Source organism: Sminthopsis crassicaudata, chromosome 1 (assembly GCF_048593235.1).
Source record: "Sminthopsis crassicaudata isolate SCR6 chromosome 1, ASM4859323v1, whole genome shotgun sequence".
NCBI lineage: Eukaryota > Metazoa > Chordata > Mammalia > Dasyuromorphia > Dasyuridae > Sminthopsis > Sminthopsis crassicaudata.
In genome coordinates this window covers 414,976,120-414,996,835 of record NC_133617.1, presented here as the reverse complement: position 1 = coordinate 414,996,835, position 20,716 = coordinate 414,976,120, and the positions used below count along the sequence as shown (strand labels likewise).

The following is a 20,716-nucleotide window of genomic DNA, read 5'->3' as shown; positions in this document are numbered from 1 at the left end:
CCTGATTCCAAACCCAGTGCTCTATCCACTGGGTCACCTCGGTTGTGCACAGATTGAAAGGTCATAGATCTTGAGGTAGAATGGAACTTTAAGACTGTAAGGTACAACTTCTCCTTCTCCTACCTCCCTCACTCCTTTTTACAAAACTGAGGTCCAGAAAAGTTGAGCAGTTTGCCAGACATCACACAAATAGTAAGTATCAGAAGCAGGATTAAAAACCTAGGTTTTTTGACTCAGAGTTTGTATTCTTTCCACTGTACCCTGGGGATGCTTAATAATGACTTGTTTGGGTTGGATTTTATTCAACCACACCACTCCTGTCCACATCCTTGTTCTGCTAAGCAATGGCATAAAATGCACTTCAGATATGAAGAGCTTGTTGAGTGGATCTGATATTTTTTCTTACCTAAGTGCTATTTTGCTGTAGATGGTGGGGAAAAAAGAAAGGTGAATGGAGAGGACAAAGCCTGTTTGCAATAGTGCTAATGGCTCTTAAAATCCCCCATCAATCTCTGTATATATTAAACCTCAAGAAAGCAAAACATATTTTTCCTGGATTCCTACAACTCTCAGATGACAAGTAAATGTAGCCAAGCTTCTATTTTTTTCATTACTAAGCAGAAGAGAGAGAAGGAGGCTTGGTGGAGGGGAGCCCATCCTACACATTTCAGTTTTTAAATAGTTGTGACATAATGTTCTGCAATGTTTATATGCAGAAATTCCCTCTCCATGCCTCCCAAATACCATAGTTATAAAAATTGTGTGGGCCAGAACTTGCTAATAACCCAATTGGCAAACATGTTGAATTCAAATAGATATTTTCTGAATGACACTACTCAAGTTAGAATTAAAGATTTTGTGGTGACCACAATGTGTGGGGAATGAACATTTTCTTTTTTGGTTTTGTTTTGACCAAGGAAAGGAATGAGAAGACAATGTATATAAAAATATTTTGGAAAGGAATGAGATGGGGAGGAGATTAGGGGGTGGGACGAGGGTAGGAGAGAGTATTTTAAAGGGATTGTAGATGGAGGGATCCCTTCCAGGCTCTAGCAGAAAAAAGTGTGCTTACAATATTTGTATATCTTTGACCCACAAATATTCATTCTTCTATTGTAAAGAAATATATATTTGTAGAGTAATGATAATAATAGCCAGCATTTATGTAGTTTTAAAATTTGCAAAGTTCTTTATAAATATTAATTTATTATATTCTTACAACAATCCCAGGAGATAAGTGCTATTATCCATTTTACAGATGAAGAAACTAAGGCAGGCAATGCTTAATTGATTTGCAAAGAGTCACAGAAATAGTAAGTCTGAGGTGGGATTTGAACTCAGATTTTTCCAACTCCCAGTTCAGTGTTATATCTACTACCCCCCGTAATTGCAGAGAATTGCTTGTTCTGAGGGGGAATGTCCTTGTGTATGAAATAATATTCAATGACCTCATTAAGGATCTCCCTTTAGTTGCATGTTGCAGTTTTTGTATAAATGATACCACCCATATCACATACCCCAGTGGTAGTTTTAGAACACTCACTAGAAAAATTTTAACATTGTAAAATACCTTTGGATTTTAGTCCAGTTTTCTAATTTGACAGATGGGACACAGACACAGTTAGGTAGCAAACAAGAGCTGAGCCTGACCTAGGTGCTCCTGACTTGCATATCCCTTTCCCTTATGCTATACATCCACTCACTAGGGGAAATCCAGTATCTTTGCCAAGAAAATTCCAAAAAGGGTCATAGAGAATCAGGCATGACTGAAAAATAACTGAACAACATGCTTCCACTGTTCTTGCTGTGAGGAAGATAGAATGAAGAGATCTTAGACTCAGAGATATTGAAAAGTGAATCCAACCCTAGCCAAATCCACAATTCTATTCCTGAGCTTTAAGCTCCTGACTGTTTGCCTGTAGAGTACCCTGGCACTTTGGGTCTACTCCTGACATCCTGAAGGAGAATTCTAGACTGGGACCTTCAGGGAAGCAGCAGTTCCAGGTGTGCCCTATTCTCCTTGGCAGGTGCCCTGGGCTGACACCAGTTTCTTCGTGTTCACGTGATTTGAATGGAGCTGTGCTTGAATGCTCCTGTTTCATCTTTAGGAAGAACGACTATACCTTTCAATTATTCAAGAAGGTGAGCAGGCACTTAGGGATTTTCTGGGCCTATTGCTTTTCCAGCTTGAGTCTCCTGTTGCTGTTTTGCTGCTCATTAACAGACAGTTGGAGAGCAGCAGGAACAGTTAAAACTCAGACATGATTGTCTTGCTAATTATTGGCAACTTTGGGGAAATGTTTGCTGGAGCATGAAGCAGAAGAAGCAGATCAGAGGGGGTTTGGGAATGATCTGTGAATTTTAGCCATTAACATGGATTTCTTTTTGTAGGTGGGAAGAAATGATGAAGAGAGATGTAGGCCCTTGATTTCATTGGGATAGGGACTTCTAGTGTGAAAAATCTTTCCATCAAAGCAGAATGGCAAGTCGTATAGGAACTTTTGAATATATAGAACCATTGGCATGTGAACTTGTTTTTCAAAAAAGTATTTTTGATACTGCATTTCAACATAATTGCTTTTCTTTGTAATCTTATGTTTTTATTTTATTCATTAAAATATTTTGAGGTGTCTGGCCCATATACAAAACATTGAAAAGATAAATGAATTGCTTGCGTTACAAAATTAGTCAGAAGTAAAATTTGAACAAAGGCTCAATAAATAGAGTGGTGAGCCTGGAGTTAGGGAGACTTGATTTCAAAACTGGCCTCAGACACTAGTTATGTATGTGGCTGTATATGTCACATAACTGTTCACATCTGTCTGTTTCAGTTTTTCCATCTATAAATGGGTATCATAACAGCACCTATCTTCCAGGGTTGTTGTGGGGGATCAATGAGATGTTTGTAAAATGCTTAGCAATGTTCCTGCATATAGTTGACCCTCAACAAATGCTTGTTTTCTTCCTTCCTGATTCCAAGGCTGACTGTCCATCATACCACACTAATTCAAATTCAATACCATGAGCCCAACCTAAAGGAGCTCTAACTGGAGAAAAATTGTCAATAATTAAGGAAAAGATACATGCTACAAGATAACTAACGATCATGTTTCTTGAATTTTATTGCTTCCAGAATCTTCACTTACTTCACTTCAGTGATAAACCCTTTACATTGAAACATGGGAGAGAATATTAAAAACAAAAGATATTTTTTCATTTTGTTACAGATAACTCTCTGCCCTTGTTAGTTGCGTCTCTGTAATAGTTTACCAAGGACGCTGTTTCCCCACTCTGTAAATAAAAGCCAGCTAATCAAGTAAACGGGTCTGAATTTGCTCATGGATAGCTTCTTTTGGTCAGGCTTAATCTCCCTTCACCTTCATGCAGGAATAGGATGTTAGTGCTAAACTGTTTTTGGAGACAATTGGACAACCTATACAAGATTCTTGACAGGTGGAGGAGGGTTGTGAAGGGGCTTTGTACTTAATTGGCTAGTTTTGCTGAGTGCTCGGCTCTTCCAAAGTAATCTGGTATGCTGTTTCAGTCTCCATCATTAGGCTCCCAGATGCATTTGGTATTCCTTATTATGTGACCACAGACTGTCTCCCTCCCTGCTCTGTAGTGTCTGATTGGCAGCTCCTAATTGAAGGCTGCTTTCCTTCTCTTGAAATTGAAAACATCTTAAATTGTTTCAGACCATGATTATATAGATGAATCTGGCTAGAACAAGGTTAGAGACCAAACACATAGGATTTTCAAAGATGAAAAAGAAATTCAGGACCATTCCTAGAATATTCAGAGTAGATATGTGAGAATTGAAAAATAGACCATGAGATTCTTTCTTTATAAGTTAACATTTATAAGGAGGCCCCAGACTTCATCTTTTGTTAGTATGCCCTTTCAAGGGTACATCTATGGGATGTATTATCTCTACTAAAGATAAAAGTATAAAACATTCTAGCCAATCTAAATTTTTTTTTAACTTTAACTACCTTTTCTCTTTTTTCCTTTCTTTCTCTAATTTCTTCCTAATTTTTTTCTTATGACACAGCATTTAAGTACCTCTTATGTGCCTAATATTGCACATAGACTTCTATATGACATGAACCTTGTTTTTTTAGAAGCTTATATTCTGACATACACAAAATTTGTTAGTCTAACCCAACAAATATTTATTCTGCAATGGACAAAGTCCTGTAATAAGAATTGGAGATACAAATGAAGAAGGAAATGAAATAGAAGGAGAAGAAAGGAAGGAAGAATATAATACTTCCCTGCACCTCTTACATTCTTTCTACTGATCAAACCAACAGCAAATTAATCAAAATGGCAATGAGAATAAAGGCAGAATAACCTCTTCTCAGAGGAAGTAGAATTCTTAAAAACTTGAGTTTTTGTCTCTCAGTTTTGCCCCATTCAGTAGTACCGGATTGGTGGCCATGTAAAACACAGACTTTTATATCCTACAATCTACAGCCATTAGCATGCAAGTTCTTTTTGAGTTGAGATTGTTTCAGTCATTGCAATTCTTCCCCCTCAGGGCCTAGTATATAGTGGATGCTTAATAAATACTTATTATGATTCTAGAGAAATTATGATCTTCCCATTGCCTGACAAAGAGGTGAAGAATTTAGAATGCTGGTTGAGACATATTTCATTTAGAAATGGCCAGTGTGAGAATTCCTTTTGTTCAATTGTTTGTGTTTGTAAAAAGATTTTCTTTTTCTTTCTTTCATGAGGAAAGGGGGAAAGAGAAAAGGTGGAGTTTCATTGATTGAAAAAATAGAAGGATAAAGGATAAAGAGATATCCCAATCTTGTACCTTCAAAGCACTTTGCTCCTGAATATGTATCTTGATAACTTGAGAACTTTTTCAGCTGGTATTTCTAAGAAATCTTCAATATTTCCCTCACATTCACTTTGGTTCCACAAACATATTTACATATATTATTATCCCCATGTATTCACTTTTGAGAACAGAATTATTAGAATCAGTATCCATTCCAATTTTTCAGATACTCAGTATTTTCCTACTTGTAGGATATAAGAATATAATTTTATGGATGAAGAGGCCTTAGAAACCATCTTTTTCAATTCATAAATGAATGAATTATATGAAACTGAGGCTCAAAAAGTTTAAGAATCTCACATAAGATCTTTCATCTTTTGACAATGTTGGCAACTTACTTAGCCTTAAACAATTGAATGCGTGTTGCCTCAGACAAACTGAGACCTGGGAAAGACTCTAGCTTAAAAAGCTAGGTTTTCCAGTGCATCCAGAGCCATCACCAGTTGTCCTGACCTGTGTCTTACCACTGGACTTTGATAATTCTGGAGGAGAGAGTGGGACTAGTGACTTTGCATAGCTCTGTCTCGCATATATCCAATTATCTTGCAAGTCAAGACATCACTTTACTGAGAATTAAGGATAAACAACAACAATGATGGCATCAAGAATAGAAAACAAATGATGTTGCTTTTATGAGATACTAGTCTAATCCAAGGTTTAATGTTAGGTTTTTCAATTGGAAAAAAATTTCTGGGGAAACTAGTACAGTAAACTTGGCAAAAGATTAAAAAGATACATAGTTTTCATTAAGGCCTATTGAGGAATCATTTTATAAAACGATGGCTGGATTTTGTAGGCTATTTACTTAACCATCCAAAAGGTATCAGTTGTTAACAAAGTGCCTCCCTTTTTTAACTTCTAACATAACTATAGAAGTTTCACAGAGAAAAAATGAACACCTTTCTTTATGTGTATGTTGGTCTTAATGAAGTTTTGAGATTCCCAGATTCAGTATAAAGAAGAAGAGAACATTACAAGATAAAACACAGCATGAGGGGAGTTAACATGGAGAAAATATTGAGGGGAATACTCATAATAAGAAGGGAATGTAGGATCTCTGGAAGCAGGTCAAGTCTTTTATGTGACCAATCGAAAAGAGCACTCAAATTAGTAAAATGCAGTGGATTTTCATAGGATTCCAATTTGAGTTATTCAGGACCAGACATTGTGGGAAGGGACTAGTGAACCTGACCAAAAATCATGTTTTAGACTTGCAGTGGTCCTCAAACTTTTTAAATATGGGGCCTCCCACTGTCCCTCAGACTGTGGGAGGGCCGGACTATAGTAAAAACAAAAGCTCACACTCTGTCTCCGCCCCTCAACCCATTTGCCATAACCTGGTGACTGCATAAATGTCCTCAGTGGTCTGCATCTGGCTTGCGGGCCGTAGTTTGAGAACCCCTGTAAATGTAGAGACTGGTGCTGATTAAAAGGTGGGGAAGATGGCAGCTAATGCTATGTGGAATTAGCTGCTACTTGATAGTGAAATTTCCCCCTGGTGGGAAAAGGAGTTTTGCAGCCCTTACTTGGGTAGAGTGACTACTGAGGTTCTTACAACTTCATTTAAAAATTATTTTTATTGTTTTCTATTTTAAACCAAAACATTTGAAAGTTGAAGTTGTGTTAAGTGTCTTTTATGCTCAATTCAGTACTCTGTGACTTTCTCAGTTTAATTTCCAAGCTGGGCAAGGCTCTGTGTTTAACATTTTAATTTGAATATACCTATTGGAGAAATACAAAATTTTGAAACTGCAAAATGCAATAATAGTAATTCCTCAAGTCCAGTAAAATCTCCATTGTTTGCTAACTAGTCTTCTTACAATCTAAAGCATGGTGTCAGGCCAGAAGAAGAAAGAAAGGGGATGGAAGGAGAGAAGGAGGGACGTAGGGAAGGAGGGAGAGGGAGAGGGAGAAAGAGAAGGAGAGGGAGAGAGAGAGGGAGGGAGAGAAAGAAAGACAGAGAAAGAGAGAGAGAGAGAGAGAGAGAGAGAGAGAGAGAGAGAGAGAGAGAGAGAGAGAGAGAGAGAGAGAGAGAGAAGAGTAGAGAAGGAGAAAGGGATTATATATTTTTGTATATAATTATATCCTCAGGGACTAACAAGGCTGCCTGGCATATAATTAACTGCTTAATAAATGCTTATGTTTATTAAACTGATAGCTGAGAAAAATTGAAGACCTGTTCTGCAATTGATTGTTTCCTAGAATAAGAGAAAATTGAAATAGAAAATAGATGCTATAATGGCTAGTGATGTTTACACAATCTATTGGGACAGTTCGTAAACTCTGATTTTTGAACCCCTTATTATTATTATTATTATTTTTAAATTATTTAAAAATGTTTTTGTACCCAATGAACTTTTGTTTATATGGGTTATATGGGTTTTGTGGGTTAGGAGCAACTAAATAGACCCATGGCTGGAGTGCTGGACTTAAGAGTCAGGAAGACCTAATTTCTCTCTCTTCTCTCTCTCTCTCTCTCTCTCTCTCTCTCTCTCTCTCTCTCTCTCTCTCTCTCTCTCTCTATATATATATATATATATATATATATATATATATATATTTCTATATATATTCTATATAATCAAAGGAAAGTCCAGCCTCAGATACTTTCTAGCTATATGACCTGGGCAAGTCATGTTTTCTCTGTTTGGCTCAGTTTCCTCAACTGTAAAATGAGAATTGTACTTCCATCTCTCTAATGACTATTGGATCATCTGTAATCCTGTTTTTTTTGCTATACTCTTCCACGATTCCTAGCCATATGGTATTTCTATAATATTTTAATTTTTGATAGACTTAATGAAAAATATGGATTTTGGTGGCAGATCACAGCTTTTGATGATTATAAGCACTGTTTACTTTTCCACATGCAACCCAGTCTTAGTTCTTCTCTCTTTTCATTTCTGGATCCTAATCCTAGTTCATCTGTTGTACCTATCTAGGTTTATTGTTTGTATGCTGTGTATTGATGGAGTTACTCAATGAGTTTCCCATTCAATAGCACATCATACTCAGGATATAGGACTGTTTCCTCCATTTTGCTTTGCCTGTGTGAATTGTCATACCTCTCTTTTGCCTAAATGGTTGTGGATTTTGTTAAGGAGACTCTGTTTCATGCTAGCAGTTGATGCTATTAAAATGTTGATGCTAAAATCTTAAATAACATATTAGCAAAAAGACTTCAGAAAATCATCCCCAGGATAACACACTATGATCAAGTAGGATTTATCCCAGGAATTCAGGGCTGGTTTAATATTAGGAAAACTATTAGTATAATTGACCATATTAATAATCAAATTAATAAAAACCATATGATCATCTCAATAGATGCAGAAAAAGCATTTGATAAAATCCAACAGCCATTCCTACTAAAAATACTTGAGAGTATAGAAATAAATGGACTATTCCTTAAAATAATAAGGAGCATATATTTAAAACCATCAGTAAACATCATATGTAATGGCGATAAACTGGAACCTTTCCCTGTAAGATCAGGAGTGAAACAAGGTTGCCCACTATCACCATTACTATTTAATATAGTACTAGAAATGCTAGCCTCGGCAATGAGAACCGAAAAAGAGATTCAAGGAATTAAGAGCAAGAAAATGAGGAAATCAAACTATCACTCTTTGCAGATGACATGATGGTATAACTTAGAGAACCCAAAGACTCTGCTAAAAAGCTATTAGAAATAATTCAGAACTTTAACAAAGTTGCAGGATACAAAACAAATCCACATAAATCCTTAGCATTTTTATACATTATCAACACAATCCAAGAACAAGAGATACAAAGAGAAATTCCATTCAAAATAACTGTCGATAGTATAAAATATTTTGGGAATATATCTACCAAAGGAAAGTCAGGAATTATATGAGCAAAATTACAAAACACTTGCCACAAAAATAAAGTCAGATTTAAATAATTGGAAAGACATTGATTGCTCTTGGATAGGCCGTGTGAATATAATTAAGACGACAATATTCCCTAAACTAATCTATTTATTTAGTGCTATACCAATCAGACTCCCAAGAAACTATTTTAATGACCTAGGAAAAATAACAACAGAATTCATATGGAACAACAAAAGGTCGAGAATTTCAAGGGAAGTAATGAAAAAAAATTAAATGAAGGTGGTCTAGCTGTACCTGATCTAGAACTATATTATAAAGCAACAGTCACCAAAACCATTTGGTAGTGGCTAAGAAATAGACTAGTTGATCAGTGGAATAGGTTAGGTTCACAGGGCAAGATAGTGAATAAAAATAGCAATCTAGTGTTTGACAAACCCAAAGATCCCAACTTTTGGGATAAGAATTCATTATTTGACAAAAACTGCTGGGAAAACTGGAAATTAGCTTGTCAGAAACTAGGCATGGACCCACATTTAACACCACATACTAAGATAAGATCAAAATGGGTCCAAGATTTAGGCATAAAGAACGAAATCATAAATAAATTAGAGTAACATAGGATAGTTTACCTCTCACACTTGTGGAGGAGGAAGGAATTTGTGTCCAAAGGAGAATTAGAGACCATTACTGATCACAAAATAGAAAATTTTGATTACATCAAATTAAAAAGCTTTTGCACAAACAAAACTAATGCAAACAAGATTAGAAGGGAAGTAACAAATTGGGAAAACATTTTTACAGTTAAAGGTTCTGATAAAGTCCTCATCTCCAAAATATACAGAAAATTGACTTTAATTTATAAGAAATCAAGCCATTCTCCAATTGATAAATGGTCAAAGGATATGAACAGACACTTTTCAGATGATGAAATTGAAACTATTTCCACTCATATGAAAGAGTGTTCCAAATCACTACTGATCAGAGAAATGCAAATTAAGACAACTCTGAGATACCACTACACACCTGTCAGATTGGCTAAGTGACAGGAACAAATAATGATGAATGTTGGAGGGGATCTGGGAAAACAGGGACACTGATGCATTGTTGGTGGAGTTGTGAAAGAATCCAACCATTCTGGAGAGCAATCTGGAATTAATGCCCAAAAAGTTATCAAAATGTGCATACCCTTTGACCCAGCAGTGCTACTACTGGGCTTATATCCCAAGGAAATACTAATGAAGGGAAAGGGACCTGTATGTGCCAAAATGTTTGTGGCAGCCCTTTTCATAGTGGCTAGAAACTGGAAAATGAATGGATGTTCATCAATTGGAGAATGGTTGGGTAAATTATGGTATATGAAGGTTATGGAATATTATTGTTCTGTAAGAAATGACCAACAGGAGAAATACAGAGAGGCCTGGAGAGACTTAAACCAACTGATGCTGAGTGAAATGAGCAGAACTAGGAGATCATTATACATTTCAACAATGATACTGTATGAGGATGTATTCTGATGGAAGTGGATATCTTCAACATAGAGAAGATCTAATCCAATTCCAATTGATCAATGATGGACAGAATCAGCTACACCCAGAAAAGGAACATTGGTAAATGAGTGTAAACTGTGAGCATTTTTTTTGTTTCTCTTCCCAGATTATTTTTACCTTCTGAATACAATTCTTCCTTTGCAACAACAACAGCAACAACAACAAAATTCTGTTCTGCACATATATTGTACCTAGGATATACTATAAGATATTTAATATGTATTGGAATGCCTGCTATCTAGAGGAGGGGGTGGAGGGAAGGAGGGAAAAAATTCAGAACAGAAGCGAGTACAAAGGATAATGTAAAAAAATACCTATGCATATGTACTGTCAAAAATGTTATAATTATAAAATTAATAAAAAATGTTTTATATGCAAATAGGAAACATCTGGAGGCATTCATGTGAATGGTTCTGGTTAGAACCCATGCACTATTTGGCATTAGTCTACTTATCTCTGTGTAATTGGAGCCCTCTAGTGATTATCTGTTCTCACCATGACACAAACATGGGTTGAGGGAATTGTGAGTTATAAAAATATTGCATTTAGGGTTAGAGCTAGAAGGAATCTTAAAGATTACTTAGTCCAACATTCTCATTTTATAGAGGAGAAAATTGTGTCTGGAAGGGTTAAAGGGACTTGCTCAAAGTTCCACAGAAATTAAGCAGCAGAATAGAAATCAAACCCATGTCTTCTGCTCTAGACTTCAAGTTTTTCTTTTTTTTTTCATTTTATCATGTATAATTCCAGGGACAGTGTTGTCTCTACTTCCCAAGATAGTTTATTCTATTTTCTGATAGTTCTGACTACTGAGAAATTCCCCGATGAGCCAAAATCTACCTCCTTTTTGTAAATTCCTTCTTTGCCCCTGATTTTAGATGGATTCACATGGATAAAATCTGATCCCTTTTCTACATGGCTATCCTTTAAATATTTGAAGACAGTTCTTTCTACCCCTTTTTTCTCAAGTCTTAGATTCTGCAGGATAATAATCCCTACGGTCCTAGCTTCCACAATTATTTCTTTTTTTGTCCATCAATCTGGTTACTTTATCTTTGCTTCTCAGAATCCTATTAGATGGAAAACATTGCCTTTACTCAGTATAAGAATTGAGCTCAATATCAAATTGTAACAATTAAAAAAATAAAATAATTAATATTTATGGAGTACTTTAAAGTTTGCAAAGGGTTTTTAAACTATTATTTCATTTGATCCTCACAAAAACCCTGGGAGGTAGGGACTATTTTTATCCCTATTTTATAGGTGAGGAAATTGAAGGAGACAGAGGTTAAGTGGTATTTCTAGGATCACATAGATAAGTGACTGAGGCAAGATTTTATTATGGACTTCCTGAGTTTCGATCCAGTGCTCCATTCATTGCACCACCTAGCTACAGTCCATCAGTAGCAAAAATTGGAATAGAGCATGGATTTCTTTCTCAATTTTGTGCAGTGATATGAATTCAGATTTCCTTGGATATATAATTGAAATAGAATAGAATAGTAGGAATAAAGGTATCAATAGCTAGAAAAGCCCTAAAAAAGCTGCAACCAATTATTCAGCACTTGAAAGAGATGTGTCCAACTATGTGTTTAGTATTGGAAAGTATTACTAGGCTCCGGGCCCCAGGAAGAATGTTTGACAAATAGAATTTCCCATTTACATGGGATCAAGTGGAATTTCTATATTGTTCTTTATGAGAAAAGTAATGGGTGGATATTTAGCTGGTTTGCGTTTATGTGGGAATATCTAACCAATCAAACATTTAGTAAGAGCCTAATAGTGTATCAGGCACTATGCTAAGCCTTAGGGATACAAAAAGAAACAAGACATGTTCTGCCTTCAACGAGTTTATATTTTAGCCATGTTTTCAGTTACATTCAGACAGTTCCCAATGACAGTCACCATTCTACTACAAATAACAGATATTAGTCAAAAGAAGGCCTATTGGCAGCCACCCTTACTTATACTATCTTTGTGTGTAGAAAATGTTGTTCAAAATTAAAGTCAGCTTCATTCCTTGCTATTTTAACTTTTTTAATTCACCCATATCTTTTCAGCATGGCAGATTTAGTGTTGTGGAAAGACTTAAAAATGAGAGCTTTGTTGTCATGTTTTACACCCTTCCCCATTTATCCCTAGAACCTGTTAATTCTCTAATAAACTCAAATGCTAAGCTTGATTGTTTGAATGTGTGGGAAACTGACTGAAATGATATAAAAGCTAGTAAATTCATTGATTATTCTTTTGGTCTCTGGACCTATTTGTAAATGGTCTCTGGTCTCTATTTGTAAATGCAGATGCCACTTGAACCTCCTGGATATATACATTTTTAAAGAAAGCAATGATGGGAATCGAAATTTAAAAATCAATTTTATTTAGGACTTTTTTTCCTTTTTCCTTTTTAATTAATTAGCTGGCATTTTTCTGGGATGTGAGTAAACTATAGCCTGATTTAAGCTTTCAGTGTGAGATTTTTGGAGAAAACTAGAGCTTTTCACAGACAAGGATGTTGGTTTTTCCCCTAGCATGTACTAATGAGCTCACCACCTTTTGAGCAGTGTTAGAAGCTTATTGTATTATTAGGTTCTAGGCTTGAGCTAGAAGTGAAATCTTTCAAGCCTGTGATTCAGTAGTATCACACAGGAAAATGATAACCACTCCAGGATAGTTACTACTCCCATACTATTTTAGGATTTGACCTGAGATGAGGGTCATCTAGAGACTGGAAAATAAGGTAGAAATTGAGGTGAGTGAACACTAAAAATGCTGAAATTTAGCTTTGTTCTTAGGAAAGAAGGAACAAATTAATTTCTTATTCCTCTTCCTATGTTGTATGTCCCATTGCTCCCAGCACAAAGAACTCAGTTCTTTGGTTATAAATTTAGATAATCTAGTTAAATGAGCTCTTGTTCAGTCATTTCAGTTGAATGCAAAGACTTATTAAAAGTCTTGCTCATTGAACTGCTTTGACACTTTGCAGGCTGAAAAATACTCTTTTTATACAAACTCCAAGAAGTAGGATATGCGAGTAATTTTATCGGATTAAAAAAATCTCACAGAAGACTTGCCCACAGACACATAGCTATTAAGTATCAGGACCAGAATTTGAAATTAGGTATTTTGATTTTTTTATCTAGTAACATTCTGTCCTTCACACCACACCTAGATTTTATAGACTAGCAGAGGAATCACCCTTTACAATGTAGCTCTTTGCAGCACAGAATATATTTTCCCAAAAGAAACAGATTTACAAATGAACTTTGGGAATACATGTAGACCTTAGGGGATTGAAAACAGAATTGTATCAGGGCGCATAGAACTCCAGCGATCTCCAAGGAATTGTTGTCAGCCTGTTAACTTAAGTGTATTTCCTTTGCAGAGGGAGACCAAAGGTCAGTTTCTCATAGACCACATCTGCAACTATTACAGTTTGCTGGAGAAGGATTATTTTGGCATTCGATATGTGGATCCTGAGAAGCAACGGGTAGGTAAAAACCTTATCTGGATAGTTCTCATAAGGTAGCCCCCAAACCATAATGCATCACTATTTTTCTTATAACTTCCAAGATAATGGTTAATTTCTTTCAGAACTTTTTGGAAAATGCCTCATTTCCTGCAGATGACAGCAGGCAGCCTGATTATCTCTCCCTGGGTTTGGGAGGGTGACATGAGCCCTAATAGCCATGGACAAAAACCAATTTTTTTTTGGGGGGGAACTTTTCTCTGTTCTTTCTAGCAATAGCGGAAAGCTAGGATCTCAACAAACATTTATTAAATACCCATTAAATTCCAATTGAGGAGAGAATGTTCTTGTTTCTGAGAAAGCAGCTCTTTTATATGCTGATACTAGTTTTGACATATTTTTTGTTGTTACGTTCCTTAGCATTTGTCCACACCAAAATATTAAACAGAAAGGCATTCCTGTGCTCCCTCCTCCATCTTAAAGAAGGAAGGGGCTAGATAAAGCCATAGAAAGTAAATGTCAAAGCCAGGAATATCTGGTTTCTAGTTTTTCTTCTGAGACATACATGGCAGGGTGATCCTGGGTAGTAGACCTTAGTAACCTCCTGTTGCTCCAGTAAAGAAATATAGGCCCATATAGGCCTGCAATACTCCTAAGAACTGTCTGAACCAGATTAAAATGTAATTGGGAAATGTTTAACAAAATAGGTAAAAATATAATCAAACATAGAAAATATGAACATGTGGTTTTCTAAGCCAAGGATCAAACTAGGGGATCACACAGTGAATCAAGAAGCATTTATCATATTGTACTCTGTGCCAGGTGCTGTGCTAGTTCCTAGGGGGATATCAAAGCAGAAAGGAAAGAATGTTAGGGTGGGTGTTGTGTAGAGAATAGAATTGATGAAGCTAATAAACCCCTAGACCCATTCCTGTTCCCTACTTTGTGTGCATGGTGAGTCTTCTAAGGATTTGCTAGGAATGATTCTTCACATTTAAAAATATATTAATTTGTATGTAGACAAATATGTTTGATATTTCCCTCATCCCTGACAATGGGAAGATTTTAGCTAGACAGGTCTTTACATTGATTTTCCTCTGCTGTTCACTGGGAGTGGGTTCCTATATCCTTTTACACTAGAGTTCTTTTCCTAGGATCTGTGAACTTAAAAATAATTTGTAATTGTATTTCAACATAATTGGTTTTTATTATTGTTGTTGTTGTTTAGCCGTTTTCAGTCATGTCTTAACTCATCATGAGCCCATTTGGGGTTTTCTTGGCAAAGATACTGGATTTGCCATTTCTTTCTCCAGCTCATTTTACAGATGAGGAAACTAAGGCAAATAGAGTGAAGTGTGACTTGTCTGGGGTCACACAGCTTGTAGGTGTCTAAGGCCAGATTTGAACTCAGAAAGAGCAATTCTTTTGATTTCAGGCTTGCTACTCTATCCACCTATCTAGCTATGTAGCTGCCCTTCTTAAGTCTAGAAATTAAAAAAAAAACAATAAGTTAAGCTCCTATTTATAGCATTTGCTAATATCTGGGATAAATCATCACACAGAAAATTGTAGTTCTTTTGAACTCGTGCTTCAGGTCCAATAGGATTATTATTCAGGTAAGGATCTGAGATGAAATTCCAATGGAAGGAAGGGCCTCTGTATGATGACGAATTCTTGCTAGTTTAATGGGAACTCAGATATCAGATAGTCAACCAATGAGCTAAAAATTAGCATTACCCAGAGGGCCAAGAAAAGGCTCATGGTGGTTATGGATAGATAGCAACATAATATATACAAAGAAGTCTGAAAACTGGACAATAAGAATAAAGGATGTGTCTGAAGAATTGTGTGGGAGAAAGAAAAGATGGACTAGTCCCATGTCAAGAAGGAGAGATTCCAGCTGGATTCTCAAAGAGCTCCACTATAGTCCCCTTACAAGATAGGAGAAAAGCAAAGATGGCTTCTAGCTTGTTGGATGAACTCTGATGAACTATGTTGGGAGAGTTATGGTACATACACTTTTGGGAAAACTCAGAATAAAGGTTCATAGGATAGTAGGAAAAGATTGTTTGGGATATACATTTTTGGAGGGAGGTTCCAAAAATGATGATCTCAGCTCTTTTTGTGTTTTGGTCCCCTTAGGTACTCTGGTGAAACAAAGGAAGCTCTTCTCAGAACAGTGTTTTCAAGCATATAAAATAAAATACTGAAGGTCACAAAGAAACCAATCATGCTGAAATTTAGTTATCAGGTTATAATTATTATTATTATTATTATTATTATTATTATTATTTATTTTTTTTTTTTTTACAAAAGATCCTAGGTTAATAGCTCTTATTGTAGGAGAAAATGGAAATGGAGAGACAGGGAAAGAGAGAAAGAGAGGGAGAAAGAGGAGTGGAGAGGGAGAAAAAGAGGGAGGAGAAGGAGAGAAGGGAAGAGAGGAAAAAGGAGAGGAGAAAGAAAGGGAGAATAAAGTTGAGAAAGAGGGAGGACGAGAGAGAGGGGGAGCAAGAAATGGGAAAGGGAGAATAAAGGAGAAAGAGAAGAAGAAAAAGAGAGGAAGAAGAGGGGGCGAAGAAAAATAAGTAAGGAGAGAAAGGTGAGAGGGAGGGAGGGAGGCTACTAAGGAGAGAGAGAGAGAGAGAGAGAGAGAGAGAGAGAGAGAGAGAGAGAGAGAGAGAGAGAGAGAGAGAGAGAGAGAGAGAGAGAGAAAGAGAGAGAGAGAGAGAGATTCATCCTCAGGACCACAGAGGAAGAATAAGAAGTTTATTTTTAGCAGGGGTTCCCATCAGGTTCCTGTTTTCTTGATGTTTTTCCCCAGCTTCTTAGATTTACTTTATTGCAACTGAAGTGATACATCATTTGAACAGAAGGCTAATCAATAGTGAAAAATGAAAAGTCAAATGAGTTATAGAAACCAAAAATGTGACTTACCTCTCCTTTAAAGCAGTGCAGGCAGTTGGCTTGACTCCTTTCTCTTTGAAAATGTGATTTATGGTAAAACTATGCCGTGTATTAAATATTTAGCACTATTGCATTTGGAACACCATATGTTTAACAAGATGTCTCATGCCCCATATGCTCCTGAAGTGAGTAGGTTTGTTAGTAAAAGGACTCAATATTTCCATCTTTTCTTTTTTCCCCCTTTTCTTTTATTTATTCTTTTTTTTTTTTTTACTATAGAAAGGGCCAGGTTAAATGCCAATTGATAAATATAGTCTTTTATTTATAGAAATTAAGAAATATAGTTTATTCTGAAGTACGAAGTGGATTTTATCTATGTGATTCGATTGGTTTTGTGAACATCTTCATGAATTAGGAAAAGTGGTATTCTCTACTTCTCCCTCTACCTCCATTGATATAGAAAGTCAGGAATAGAGAGATCTAGTCATAGAACCCATGAATGCATCTTCATACTTCTCATTGTCCCAGTTAAGATCAAATAACTTGATTCTGATGCTGGACGGCTAGTATTTTTTTCTATTATTGTACTTTCATTTGGAAGGAACCATTTTAAAAAAATCCTTGGTTGGATGCTATAATTTTTGGTTTCTCTCAGAGTTGTTTAAGTTGTTAATTAACCCAGGACCAGAAATGATGAGTTTTTGGTTCCTATTCAGTAAAAGATTTGGACCAGAGTATTTTCCTTTGATTTCATTTATCTTTGTCAGGGTTTTCCTGTTTATAATGATTTGGGGAAGGAACCAGTAGTAATATTCCAGCTTGTGAAGGAAGCTTAATTAGAAATAGGCTTAGAGGAATTATGTTTGAAAGGAGTCTTAAGAAAATCCTTAAAGAATAATTTTGTGTAATCCTCTAGTTTTACAGAGGGAGAAACTGAGACCAAGAGAGGGCAAATGACTAAAACTCAAATAATCTTGAGAATTCATAGCTACAGTGAAATTTCTTTGTTACTCTTGTGATAATATTATGTATAGAATAGTCAAAGAGTACTAGCGAAGATCATGTTTAATTAACCATTGAAATGTTCTAAATATTAATTGATAGACATTATTAATTAAATATTATTGATAGACATAATTAATATATGAGTTCAAGTCCCACTTCTGACCCACGTGACTATGGTCAAATTACTTATCCTTTCCATGTTCCAGGTGATTCACAAAGCCCTTAAGTTGCAGAGAATGTGCTGATTTGCTTTAGTAGAAGGCTTTTCCTCATCTGGAAGTTCTCTATACTGCTGAAATCATAAGCCTAATCCTTAGCCTAATAACAAATATTATATATTATGAGTTTTGAATCCCACTTCTTAGCTTATTAGCTATGTGATCTGGGGCAAATGATTTGATTTAATTGACATTTAATTTAAATCACTCAGCCTCAGTTTCTTCATCTCTAAAATGGGGGATAACTATAGCACCTAATTTTACAGGGCTGTTGTAAGGCTTAAGTGAGATAACATATATAAAGCATTTTGCAAATCTTAAAGGGTTATATAAATGATAGCTGTAATAATGATTAAAAATAATATATTGATGTAATATGTAAATATGATATAATTTATAAATAATTATTAATTACAGATGATATATAATATATAATAATATAATAGTAAAATGCATATAATATATATACATATAATTTATGATAATAATATTGGTTATATATATAATTTATAATTTAGGTAACATATACATGTATAAATACTCTCACACATATATAAACTCATACATACACACATACACACATACACAAAATCCCTTGAGTTTCTCAGATGCAGTAGGGATAAAGCTGATCTGGTATCTCTGCTAAGTCCAGCAGACTGAGTATGAATGGGCATTATAAGTGATGCTGAAATTTTTAATACTAGTATTTTGAAGCAGCCAGAAATCAGACCCCTAATTAAAAAAATAAATAATAGTTAGCATTATGAATATAGACACATAATAGGAAAAGACTATCTTTGTTCACTGCTTGCAAATTTCCTTTTTCAGGAGGAGACTTGGGAATCAATGTGGAATGGAAATAAAAATGGTCTTGTTGGTTTTGGGTTACTGTAAAATGAAGGTGCCTGGGTGCTAGACGACATTATGTCTGACCAGCTGCTCCTCAGCCAGAAGAGTGTTTGTGCTCTTAGGGAAAAATGATGCACAGATGCTGTTAACCATGAGCAAAAGTGGCGTCTGAGATTCCAGGGCTGTCCTCCATGGAACAGAAGAGCTATATCCTTGTCTCCTCTCACTGGGTTATCAATCTGACTGTTAATGATCTCTGTAGACTGTGTTCCCTGACACTTTAAAATCAAGAGTTCTTTGGGAATAGAACAGTCAAATTAGTGTGTCCACAAAGATACAGGAAAAACTTTAACTGTATGGATTCTGTAGTTATTTAGAGAGGATTAGTATCACATATTTAGAACTAGAAGTGGTCTCTGCAACTGCTTATCATACAGAAGAAGAAATCTCTGGAGAGGTTGTGACTTGCCCAAAATCTTGTAAGTTTTCAGAGTAAGAACTATGTCCTTAGGCCTTGACTCTAAAGGCAATGCTTTTGTACTATGGTAGGCTGCCATTTGTAAGAAGCTTTAAAAGGGCAGATAAGAAAAAAAAAAACAAAAAAGAAAGATAAATATTAACTGAAAGTGAAGGGCATTTATTGACTAGCTCCATTGTAGGGAAAGGAAAGAGCAAAGTCAGAAACCAGACATTTGAAGCAAATTAATATACCTCTATTAGAAAGAGCAAAATTTTGCTCTTTCATTAAAGACCACTCAATAAGTATTTATTAAGCATTTACTATGTGTCAGGTACTATGCTAAGTACTAGGGATACATGAACAAAAACATAAACTAATCCCTACTCTGAAGGACACACATATATGCATATATGTATGTGTGTGTATTATATATATTTATGTGTATATGTATATCTATATATGTGCACGTGTACATATACATAATGTGTGTATACATATATATAATGAAATGTGTGTGCACATATATTTAAATATAATGAAATATAAAGCAAATAAGTACAAAATAATTTGGAAAGGAGGGCAGTAGAAGTTAAGGACATCAGGAAAAATTTCTTTTAAAGACAGTATTTAAGATGTGTTTTAAGGAAGAGGGGGATTCTTAAGGCAGAGATGAAAAAAGCATGCATTCTAGGTACAGGAACAACCAATGCAGAGTCCCAGAGAAAGGAGATGGGAGATGGGGTATCCTGTGTGAGGAATAGAAAGAAGGATAATCTGGCTGGCTCCATGAATGAACAAAGAGAAGTAATCATTAATAAGGCTGGGAAGATAGCTGGGGTCAGATTTCAAAGCTAAATAAAGGCATGTGTATTTTATTTCAGAAGCAATAGGAGACTAATAAAGATGATTGATTAGGAGAGTGACATATTTAAATCTGTGCTTTAGGCAGATCACTTTTGCAGCTACAGGGCAGATGAGTTGAAGTGGGAAGAGATGGAGGGAGAATAATGAGGAGGCTACTGCAGTGATCTTGGGTGATGACAGTCTGGGTGTGAAACTGAGTTCCCTGTAAAATTTATCATTCTGAAATTGTCCCCTTTTGATCTCCAAAAGAGAGATTAGGGTCTCCCAGACTCCAGAGAGTTTATGAGAGAGAGCATATTCTCTTGGCTGGGCTTTTCTAAGGCAAATTACCCTGTTGATGTTTTGGGGATGCAGACCCTTTTCAGGAAATTCCAAATTCCAGAAGCCTTCAAAGTGATCCATTCAGTTGAAGATCTAGGCCTGGGGATTTTGACTTTCTTTTCAACCTGAAACCTGAATCTTAAGATTCCCTATTAAAAGACAATTTTAAATTCATTTCTTTGAAGAATGTCCAAAGTAGTAGTATGCGTTGCCTTTTGGGCATAGCTGCCAGCACCCTGCCTGCTGTGAAGACATTCCCTTCTCAGTGCTAGCCTCCATTTCCCTAATAGGACTTTTCCACTAGGAAATCAGTCTCCTAGCAAAGCTGGCTTCTTATCCAACAATAAATATCCCTTTTTACCACTTAAGTTTTTTG

The 20,716-nt window shown here is 35.8% G+C and overlaps 1 protein-coding gene across 4 annotated transcripts in view; it reads left to right on the top strand.

Annotated features, from left to right (window-relative positions):
- Positions 1–20,716, top strand: part of FRMD3 (FERM domain containing 3) — a 306,895-nt gene that overhangs the window by 145,542 nt on the left and 140,637 nt on the right. For all 4 annotated transcript variants that reach the window (XM_074280139.1, XM_074280138.1, XM_074280141.1 and 1 more), the window contains one exon: positions 13,633–13,737. In XM_074280139.1, coding sequence (XP_074136240.1) covers positions 13,633–13,737 — 105 coding nt within the window. Of the gene's footprint in view, positions 1–13,632; positions 13,738–20,716 lie in introns of those variants that run through there.